We start from the raw sequence: 12,463 nt of genomic DNA, 5'->3' as shown, positions 1-12,463 counted from the left end.
TCTATCAATTCAATCAAACAATTTTCACGGTATGTAACTAAAAGTTAAATCCACGCAGGTACCTATCATCCAGTGTTTAATAAAATTATGAAGGTTTTTCTGGACATTAATTGGTGTCTTCCATTAGGTTCGACTTGATATATTATTATTGGTCCGGCGTGTCACAACAAATTTGGTAACCATCACCTATATGGATTTTATTGGTTTCAAAGGATAGAGGGCAACTCTCTGAAGCTAAATATGCCACTCGCATGCTCATTTGCACGATGGTCACATAAACACGGTCTTTAAGACAACTCTTAAACCGAGTTTCTGTACCTATTCAGGAAGATTTTTTTTGGTTTTGCACATATTTTTTTATTTTGTATAGAAACGAAATTGAATTAACACGTATTTTTTATTTTTTTATTTTACTTAAGAATACCAAAGTTATCGTTTACCAAAGATATCCACTTTTGAACAGATGATTAGGGTCACCCTACAAACGTTATTTCCAGCTGTTGATTAAAATACACGCACACACACCCGATGACGCGCGCGGCGGCCGTTGACCTCTGCGCGCTTTAATATCGTCTAAGATGCGAACTTGGTACTTTTTTTAAAGGGAAAACGTCAGAGTCATCTAGCGTGCTTATAGCGTGCTTTGTTTACGAATAGTATGACCATGATTTGCTTATTTTAAGGAAAAAAAATATTTCAAAAGAGGTGCAAAATTATGCATGGAAATGTGTTCTGTTCTATTAACGAAACAGAACCACCAAAAAAAATTTGTGCAAAACCAAAGAAATCTTTATGTATAGACTGAGGCGATTCTTCGCTGACATGCATCACACAGCACACTGCATGCATACTATACAGCTAATTTGAATACACACGATAACTTATACTAACCAGGAAAATAGTTATACATAATGATATACTATCAATCCGTATAAGCTACAATTTGGCATCCTTTCGGAACAAAATCGCGTAGCAGTACAGCTTTACTTGTGGTATGGTAATAAGCACGTCCGAGGCCTACTTAAAGATCTCAACTAATATCCACCTTTATACAGGGTGTAACCAGAACGCTAGCAAAAACGAAGACAGGTGATACTACTGATATGATGACACCTAAAAAAACGCGAAGAAAACCGAAAAAAATCCTATATTTTGTAAAAGTTCACGATATATCACCCTTATTATAAACTGTTTGTTTGTTGGTTTGTCCTTCAATCATGTCGCAACGGTGCAACGGATTGACATGATTTTTTGCATTGGTATAGATAAAGACCTAGAGAGTGACATAGGCTACTAGGTTATATTCCGGAAAATCAAAGAGTTTCCGCGGGATTTTTAAGAACCTAAATCGACGCGTACCAAGTCGGGGCATCAGCTAGTACGTAATAAATTCAGTTTGAGATTTTTAATGAAAACAATAATACGAATTTTCAATTATAATTATTATACTGACCTCGACAAAATTACGAATTTCATCTATATATATAAAAGGAAAAGGTGACTGACTGACTGACTGACTGAATGACTGACTGACTGACTGACTGACTGATCTATCAACGCACAGCTCAAACTACTGGACGGATCGGGCTGAAATTTGGCATGCAGATAGCTATTATGACGTAGGCATCCGCTAAAAAAGGATTTTTGAAAATTCACCTCCTAAGGGGGTGAAATAGGGTTTTGAAATTTTGTAGTCCACGCGGACGAAGTCGCGAGCATAAGCTAGTTTTTAAATAAAACAATATCCGGGTTTAAAATATTTATCGCCTTCCCATCCTCTCTAAGAACGTTATTGATATATTTATAATACATTGCATTACATAAATGATATATACTTATGTATTTATACAATATACATCCGAATAGGTGTAATTATACTGTAATAATAGTAACACTTAATAGTTAATACATTATAATATTATTATCAACATATCAATACATTATTTTGTTAAATAATTATAAATTATACGTAAACAAAAATATAATTATATAAAAGGTACTCGCGTAACCACCTTGTCTTTTATCGACAATTATATATAAATACTATAATAAATAAATGTAATAGGACCCGGTATATATAAATAAATAAATTAAAAATTGGACTTAACCCACTAAACAGCACCTCAAAGTACTCACTCATAATTAACTAAATAATCATATTATTATAGTTAACAAATTATTAATAAAATATAACCATTATCTTAAACTATTTTTACAAAATTGGACATTTGGAATTATAGGAATGGAAAATGCACAGTACCCGTCGACTAGCCTAATCATTATCAAAATAAATAATAACCTAAATAAATATTACACAACTAACTTATCTAACACATACATAATATTTCATTAACGATATTTGGTGCAACTGATTACATTCAAATCATTCAACGGACATAACATTACATTAAAAAACCTTAAACTATTTACATATAACTAGATACACTGATTATTTACTTGTTCATACGATTAAATATGTTGGATATGCAAACGTAAGTAAAATATAATAATATATTATGTTAACGATTTAAAATAAATCCTTGTCTAAAATAAATTAAGTGTCGTATGTATTAAATTACGTAACTTAAATAAACACTGTTCTCCAACTTGCGAGTGCGAAGTAGCCAAAAAAGGCTTCGGAGGTAATAATAACGAGTGGAAATGCCGTGTCGTTGTCTTATTTTGTAAAGGGAGTCGTAAGCGATCTTGTAACAGATTTATTTCTTCACTGAGTTTTGGCGTATGCTCTGTATGCTCTGTCTTGAGCTGCAGCCTCCTCTTCAACGCTTCGTCTGTAGTGTCCTCCTGGACCAGTGGTGTCAAAGTCGTTACCATAATGGGAGGAGGAGTATGTATGACTCTGTGATACCTGAGGATGCTTGACGATCTCATACGTTGTTTTCTCGTGCGCTTCTCCACCAGCTACAAGTTTCTTCAATCCAATAATAGCAGACAAAAGAAGGGCGATCTTACCGATTAACAACGCTTTACCAGCGATGAGAGCGATTGCCTGGAACGCCATGGCCACGAAAGTCCCTTTGACTGCCACACCAGCCATAATCGGACCAATCATTTTCTTCAGTTTGCCTCTCGCCTCGTCAAATGACCGCCCGATATCAACTCCAATGTTCTTGGGAGACAGTACGACCCGATGCGTCTGCAGCAGTTTCGAAGACGCCTGATCGAAGAGTTGGTCCACTTCGCCTGAAGTCAAGGAATTCAAATCGCCTTCTACTACAGAAGAGGGGAATGGTTCTTGTTCAGCATTCCGTACTAAGGAGAGACCGTGGAAGATCGGCAGCTTCTCCATCCTGGCGGCACGATCCACCAACTTGACCGCTTGGAACTTGAAACACTTGAGGAGCTCCGATGATCTGTCGCATTTGTCGTACACACTTGCGAGGAGCTTTGCCCCGAAGCCTCCGAAGGTGTCGGCAGAAGCCGTGGCCAGGATGACGCAGAAGCACAGGACTATCCCGCGGGGAGCCATCGTGATAAAGAACCGCGGACGTCCCGTCAGCGCTCGTGTGCGGTCAATGCGGTTGCGTCTATTGAAATGTGTAGAAAACACATGAGCAGTGGCATTTATCTATTTTCACCGGGAACTGCATTTATCTATAAATCTTTTAGAGCGTGCAATCGTTGCATCGTATCGTCGTGCACTGAGGCGTGCCATGTGCTCGTTGGGCTCTGTCGCAGTGTGCGGGAGGTGCCCATGTGCTGGCCAACCGATCTGATACAGGATAATGTGCTCAATGTCAAGTTCGTTGTTACTTTTAAGGATTTCTTCAAAGTGCCTAGAATTCGATAGGACACAATTTTTTTCTTTAAATACCATACAAAAAGAAGCCTCAATGTGGCCATATTGGGTTTATTTTGACTTACTTTAACTTTATACAAATATCTACAGATATTATGCATCGGTAGAGAAGTCATTAAGTTTGCATGACTATGTAAACATATTTTATCTCTAATAGAAGGAAAAACTGACTGACTGACTGATCTAATAACGCACAGCTCAAATTACTGGACGGATTGTACTGAAATGTAGCATTATTTTAAAAGCCTCAATACTTCAACGAGTAAAGAAGCTAGCACAAGCTTGACGCTTAGTGGGAGAGGAAAGGGGAATATTAGTCATTTAACATGGCTAATATTATTAAAAAAAAATGACGTAGGCTAAGAAACGATTTTTCATAATTCAACCCCTAAGGGAGGTTTCAAATTAAATTTAGAGCTGTCAAACCAGCCCCCCGATTGTGTAAGAATAACCATTTCATCGCTATCGCAATCGTCAACAAATTCTGCCCTTTGATTGGTTGATTCGCTGTTTACATTTTTTCAATATTTATTTTTCCCACTTGAGGGGCTGACTTTAACTGTCAGACGCGAGCGTGCACTAAAAAGAGTCTTTTAATGTAAAATTCATGATCTGCCCTTTTTTATCATAATTAAGATGCAGATACTCTAAATTTAGTTTTGAGAAAGACAACAGAATCGGCGCCTTATCTATCTAATTGGTGCTGTCAGTAGATTATTTATCATTTATAAATTTTACAAAGCTAATACACATACATTTATAAATAAGATAATAACACAACTGCAATCTATCCAGATCATAAATAGATTAGAAAAGATCACCAAGTGATAAGGCCGCCTTAATACCCTAATTTGTATATAATTTGTGTATAGTAAAGAGTTTTTGCTTTTCTTACTTTTTGTACGATGGAACTTTTTAAAATATGGAAAATTGAAAAATGCCCGGCTATTAAAACTTTAACTGTAGCATATTGCAGGATGCGTAATCATCTCATTATTATAGCTTGATTGCATTATATATGCGGACAGCCAATCTTAACATAGTAGCTATGTTCAGACTTTAGACGGTATCTTTGCTTTTAAAAAATATCAGAGTTTACTGAAACTGTTGAAATGAAACAAAACGTAACGAAACGAAATGAAACGAAATGAAATGAAATTATTTATTTTGCCAAATGTGAGTAACAAGGTAACAAAGTAAAGGATGATAAATTCATGGATGCTCTCTTTCACATTTTGCCATTTATATATGGCGTGCAATATATGTGGTACTTTTGCTTACAATAAAAATAAAATAAAATAAAAAACAGATAGAAGTGAGCACGACAATAAAATTTTACAAATTTTACACTAGTTCATACTGCAGACTAGTTTATACTTATTTTACACAAGTTTTTTAGTATTGAACCACTATTACAATAATTAACTATAATCCACGACAGGTCGAGATGGCAATCGGGGTATGAGATGGGAGAATGCCCCGCACACCCGTACGTCACCCGCCCTAGCCTGTGTGCGGGGCGTTCCCTCCCCGATTGCCATCTCGACCTGTCGCGCACTATAGGATAAGTAATTGTGAATTTGTGACATACCTACTTACTAAGGTTTTCGAATTTTTTAAATAATCTTTTTCTAGATTATTTTTTAGGGTTCCGTATTTTGCGAAATAAACCCCTCCCTGGTACTGGGTGAGCGCTGTGATCTTATAAACTTGAGGTCCCGGGTCAATTAGATTGATTTATTATGGTTCATCATCATCATCATCATCATCAACCGATAGACGTCCACTGCTGGACATAGGTCTCTTGTAGCGACTTCCACACGCCACGGTCTTGCACCGCCTGAATCCAGCGGCTCCCTGCGAGTTGCGACTCGTCTGATGTCGTCCGTCCACCTAGTGGGGGTCTTCCAACGCTACGTCTTCTATCTTCCCCAACTTCTATCGGTTTTACGAACTATGTACCCTGCCGATTGCCACTTCAGCTTCGCAACCCGTTGAGCTATATCGGTTACTCTGGTTCTCCTACGGATCTCCTCATTTCTGATTTGATCACGTAGAGAAACTCCAAGCACAGCTCTCTCCATCGCCAGCTGAGTAACTGATTATGGTTACAACTTAGGTACATGATATCAATACAATAGTTCACTCTGTTAATACCTAGGTGTCAATGTCATGAGAAAAGGTCAGTACCCTTGCGCGTGTTACAGCGACTTATGCAATTATCGCTAATTGTTAATCTAACCAGTTATGTATAACAGATTGTGGTTAAGCAGGTAATTTCGTTATTCGTCATGCCACTGTGTAACTAATGTTTATGCAATGATAATATAAACCATTATCTTTTTAGCATGACTGAAAGACATAAGGCAAGAATAAATTCAATTAACCAGTCAAGTGCGAGTCGGATTCGCGCACGAAGGGTTCCGTACCATCGTACAAGAAATTACACTTTAATTTTTTTGTGAATAGAATAGAATAGAATATGTTTTTATTCAAGTAGACTTTTTACAAGCGCTTTCGAATAGTCGGGTAGTTTTAATTTACCACTGGTTCGGAATGCCGTTCCTACCGAGAAGAACCAGCAAGAAACTCGGCGGTTTCTCTTTTTAATTTTAATTTTACAATTTACAATGTTATTTTAGATAACCGAGGGAGAGGGCTGGCTATCCTTAACACAGATCTAAAAATCTAGCTAGGATAGCCAGTTCTTGATATTGTAACATTCCTAATATTGTATATGCTTATTCCAACAAGCACGCAAATTGTTCAAGATCAAATCCATGTATGTGTGTAACTAGATGATTGAAAAAATAAACGTTTTATTTATTTATTTATTTATTTATTATACCATACTATACAAGCTTTTGCAGCCCCGTGCATTGCTGGAGCGAGTCAAATCCAAGCGTGACGTAACGCATTTCTAATTATTCCCTTTACTTGTGCTTATAATCGTATCCTCATTGCTGAGGGTTGTGACTCCTTTCCATTAATCACATAATGGCAGGAGTTCTCTTGGGATAATATAATGCAGTGGGTTCTGAGATCCTTCCACATGCAACGCACTAAAAGAACGAGATTTCGATTCTTAGGTTTTACAGTTATTATCAGATGTTAGTGATAATAACTCCCGGGACAGGCTTAACGTGCTCTCTGAGGCACGGAGGAAACCAAAAGGTCAAATATAAACGTCCAAAGTCGGTCATCCATCCAGTTACCGACATGGGTCATCGTTGCTTAACAATCGCAATTGAGTCCCTTAACGTCTTGACCGACAGACAGACAACAAAATGATCCCTCAAAGAGTTCCTCTTTTATCTGGAGTTCCTAGGTCAGAATTTCAGAATTTTGCGTTCCGCATCTGCCAGTGTGTCTCTTACTGCTAGCTTTTCACAGCCCATCCGTAAAACTGATTTTGACGAAATTCGGTACAGAGATTTTCTGGAATCAAAAGTAGCCTCAGGTACCTATGCAAGCTATCTCTGTACTAAATAGATGATGCTCGCGACTTCGTCCACACGGAAAGTTTCTTAAAAACCCGTGGCAACTCTTTGATTTTCCGGGCGAAAAAGTAGCCTATATCCATCCCCGGGATGATAGATTTTTTTTTTTAAATTCAGATACAAGTTAGCCCTTGACTGCAATCTCACCTGGTGGTAAGTGACGATGCAGTCGAAGATGGAAGTGGGCTAACCTGGAAGGGGTATGGCAGTTTTTAATAAACCCACGCCCCTTTGGTTTCTACACGGCATCGTACCGGAACGCTAAATCGCTTGGCGGCACGGCTTCGCCGGTAGAGTGGTAACTAGCCACGGCCGAAGCCTCCCACCAGACCAGACCAGAAATGTAGAAATTATAAAATTCTAAATCACTGCCAGGAATCGAACCCGGGACCTCCCACTAATAAGACCACAGCGCTTACCACTGCGCCAGGGAGGTCGTCAAAATTTAAAATTATTATATTTTTACGAAATTTAAAATTTAAATTTCGTAAAAATTTAAATTAATGTGTAGATCGCAACAGGTCGAGATGGCAATCGGGGTATGCGGCGGTCACGTCGCGTCACCCGCGCACGCTTGCACCGGGATAGGACGGGGACACAGACGGTGGTTCCCTCCACGAATGTCATCTCGACCTGTCGCGTACCATAGATAGAATATGTTTAGTTTAGTTTAGTTTAATATTCTTTATTGTACACCAAAAAGAAAAGACACAAAAAGAAACATGTAAAAGAAGAACATACAATCAGCGGCCTTATCGCTGTGAAGCGATCTCTACCAGGCAACTAGGTTGAAGAGGATTTAAGGGCTAGTGAAAACTGGGTTTAAGGTGTACGTAAGTTGTTAGGGAACATAAAGATAATAATTATAATATAAGTAATATGTATATTAATAGGCACAGAAATGCCTTAATAATAATATATAGATAAAGATATACACAGGTACATATATAATACATAATATATATACATATATTAATATATAATATAGTGATAGATGAATAATAAATATACAACAATAATATTATGAGTAATATTGATGTTTTAATTGTAGGATAATATATTTAATAATGTGTAATTACATAGAAGGGTTCTGACATTTTAGATAGTGTTTATATACACGAGTCTTGAAAACGTTAAGAGACGGAGCTTGTCGTACCTGCTGAGGAAGGGCATATGAATGGATAATTGCACCAGAGTCGTCAATCGATATGTATCCGCGAGCGCTGAAAGTGTCATTGAAGTCATTTCGCAACTGAAGTCAGTGCAATAGTGCCAAGTGCAAGGCAACGCGCGCGTTTTATAGTGGCCGTAGCAATGAAAGTCAGTACAGCTACACGGGATTCACGGGGTTAACGAATTTGTTGATATTTAACCTACTACCAAAAAGGAGGACATTCTCAATTCGTTGCTTTTTTAGTAGGTAATACTAATACCACGATCCTAATTTCAAACATTAAAAGAGAAGTCATATTACTCGTATAATATGATATAGCAATATATAGAGCCTCAATAGCTCAACCGGTATAGGAGTGGACTGAAAACCGAAAGGTCGACGGTTCAAACCCCGCCCGTTGCACTATTGTCGTACCTACTCCTAGCACAAGCCTGACGCTTAATTGGAGAGGAAAGGGGAATATTAGTCATTTAATATGGCCTTTACCCGAGAAGGGGCCCATATCTCATAACATACGTTTTTTATTTTACATTTTATTTTTTTGTTTTTGTTATATGCATATAAGACAAACACTGTACCTATCTACTAACTAACAATACCTACTAACAACTTAGCAACTTAAGAATACAGAAATATATTGTAATTAACGAAACTAACATCATTGTGAACTATAATGCATTAAAGAGTATGGGAATAAACGGCTTTTTATTTTATTTTATTTATTTTAATATGGCTAATATTCTTTTTTTTTTTAATATATTATACTACATAATAGGTACGTATCACGATAATACGATGATTTCAAATTATCAAGTTTTCGGCCCAGTTCTGATTGATTGATAATTCACTGCGGTTCTGAAAGGTGCGGAGGTTCCACTGAAATTAGTTTTAAATCAAAAGAAAAATCCTATCTCACTCACTGACGAATTCTTCAATGCGTAGGCCAAACCCTTGGACCTAGAAAGCTGAAATGAAAGCACCCTTTCCTTCCTCCCTTTCCTTCCACGATTCCTTCCTACACAAACCTTCCTTTCCTTTACAATATACACAAAGGACTAAGGTAGAATTTATGAAAATTCCCACGGGATAGGTTCGCCGAGCGAAGCCATGACCGATCGCTTGTACTTAATAATCTCAACAAATTTTGAGTTTTATTTCATCACTAGCTGATCCACTCTTCCTTCATTCGGATGAGATGGTAGGCCACGTTATAAAAAAATCTACGTCATGAAATAGATGAGACTAGACTAGACTCTAGACTTGGTTGTATCGATCAGTCAGCTGTTTTTCCTCTTAAATATATATATTTCGTCGCGGATGAACTCGTGGGCATGATCTTGTAACAAATATTATTATTAATAAGAAGTTTTTTTCTGATTAAAATTATTGTCAAGTGAAATCATAAAAAAACATTATGTTTTTTAACTATTTGCGTGTCAACAAGTATTGAGTGATAACTTATAACAAAAAACAAAGCTGAATACTTCACAAACTTATTTAAAAAGTTATAGATTTGGGAGTTATGAGAGAGCAAATGAACAAACGCTTTGACTTCCAAAAATCATAACCCTCTTTTGTATTTTCACAATATCTTCTGTACCTGTACTCAGTACTATACGGAAGCGCCATAAATCCATTCATGTGTATCATTTAAATTGTTAATGATTGTGGCTTAGCTTACAAAATATGGATAAACTTCACATGTCGTGATAAAAAAAATTAAAAACAAGATTGCCCTGCCAAAAAACCGGCCAAGTGCGAGTCAGACTCGCGCACCGAGAGTTCCGTACTCGGGTATTTTTTTCGACATTTTGAACGATAAATCAAAAACCATTATGCAAAAAAAAAACTTTTAATGTAGATAACGGGTACATACGAGTACCACGATCAATTTGATGTTTTTAAGGACCTCGTAACCTGCAGTCGAGCATGGTAACTACTAGACCAACGAGGTAGTCACTGACGTCATCTAACAGTAAAGTCTCTTACTATCCACTCGACCTTTTAATCTCATTAGGGACACAATATACCAAGTGGTGAAAGGCTACTATTTTGAGAGCCAATTTATGATGAAGAGTGAGAGAATTTTGTGTGACACATTTTTTGATACGATAGGTTCTAAGGCTGAGATCTATAGAGCACACTTTGACTTTGCTCAGACTTAAGATTGTGTTAAAACGAGACAGATTTATGTAAGAGATATACATCTGTCTCGTTTTAATTCTGTCTTAAGTCTAAGCAAAGTCAGAGTGCACTCTATAGATTTCACGCACGGTCAACTAGTCGCCCGGCAACTCAGTCGAAGGCGATTGTTAGAGTTGTGTAGTCCACCTCGTTGGCCAACTGCGGGTTAAAAGATTTTACGCACCTTTGAGAATACTATGCGAACTCTTAGGCATGCAAGTTTCCTCACGATGGTGATGTGTCCTTAGCACCATGTCACTGTATGATTTGTACAGCAATTAGATTAGGCAATGGGGCCGATTCTCTTGTACACAATCTCTAAACTAAACTAAATTAACAGGTCTAAATCTAGTGCTTTCCTTTTCCGCAAGCAACATTATGAAAGGGATAGCAATAGATTTAGACGTGATATTTTAGTTTAGTTTAGAGATTGTGTACAAAGGAATTAGCCACATTATCAATTTATACAAAACGCATAACTCCAAAAAGTTGGAAATGTGTGCCCGTGATCAAACGTCAGACCCTCCCTAATAGGACTTCCTCACGCCACGGTCTTGAGCCGCCTGAATCCAGCTGCTCCCTGTGACTCGTCTGATGTCGCCGTCCACCTAATGGGGGGTCATCCAACGCTGCGTCTTCCGGTGCGAGATCGCCATTCCAGCACCTTGGGACTCCAACGTCTACCGGTTTTACGAACTATTTGCCCCGCCCATTGCCACTTCAGCTTCGATTCGAAACCCACTAAGTTATACCGCTTCCAAATTAAAGAGCTGTTCCAAACCAAACCAAATTCGAGAGTCGAAATACTTCCGCGTTACAGTAAACTGGATCTTAAAAGCCTTGTTTTAAAGCTCAAGTTTGTCTACACTTCTACAGCCAGCGCTCCAAGCGGAAACATTGCGAAATTAAGATCAGTGGCATTTAATATTTGACTTCAATTCAAGGCTCTTTAGGTCCATTTTACTTTGATGTTATTGTGTTTCGACTCTCGAATTCTAGCAACGTTTGGTAAGACGTAAAATCTTGTACTACGGGTACTGTTGAAAATATTAGAACAAAACCGATTTACAATGAACCAAAAGCTTATCTTACTATAATCCGCTGAAACAGATCAAATCTGTATGGTGCAACATGCAGCATGCGACATGCACCGCCCGCCCTCCCACTGCTAAACATGCAGTGAAAACCAGCCACCAGGCAAGCCGGTGTCCGGTGTGTTATCTGGTATCGGGGCGAAACGTGCGTCGCGTGTGTTTTGGGATTTGTGTGGTGCTGCGTGGTGTTGGTGCGTATTGCTTGCCTGGTGGTTGGTTTTCACTGCATGTTTAGCAGTGGCTTAAACCTAAACCTAGTGGGAGGGCGGGCGGTGCATGTCGCATGCTGCATGTTGCACCATACAGATTCGATCTGTTTCAGCGGATTATAGCAAGATAAGCTTTTGGTTCATTGTATATCATGGATTTCCGCAAAGTAACGCCTGTACCCGTAGTACAAGATTTTACGTCTCACCAAACGAAACCAAATTCGAGAGTCGAAATACTTCCGCGTTACAGTAAAATGGACCTAAACAGCCTTGAATTGAAGTCAAATATTCAATGCCACTGATTTTAATTTCGCAATGTTTCCGCTTGGAGCGCTGGCTGTAGAAGTGTAGACAAACTTGAGCTTTAAAACAAGGCACTTAAGATCCAGTTTACTGTAACGCGGAAGTATTTCGACTCTCGAATTTGGTTTCGTTTGGTGAGACGTAAAATCTTGTACTACGGGTACTGCTTCTATACAACA

General features: G+C 38.1%; 1 protein-coding gene across 1 annotated transcript; it reads right to left on the bottom strand.

Moving 5' to 3' along the window:
- Positions 1-2,005: 2,005 nt before the first annotated feature.
- On the bottom strand, positions 2,006-3,641 carry LOC117993633 (uncharacterized). Its single transcript, XM_034981435.2, has one exon. It carries the CDS (start codon positions 3,488-3,490, stop codon positions 2,726-2,728), a length of 765 nt encoding a protein of 254 aa, XP_034837326.1. The 5' UTR covers positions 3,491-3,641; the 3' UTR covers positions 2,006-2,725.
- Positions 3,642-12,463: the final 8,822 nt, after the last annotated feature.

The sequence above is a fragment of the Maniola hyperantus genome, chromosome 24, assembly GCF_902806685.2.
Source record: "Maniola hyperantus chromosome 24, iAphHyp1.2, whole genome shotgun sequence".
NCBI lineage: Eukaryota > Metazoa > Arthropoda > Insecta > Lepidoptera > Nymphalidae > Maniola > Maniola hyperantus.
Note: the sequence above shows the minus strand (reverse complement) of the source record. Positions and strands in the feature narration are given on the sequence as shown.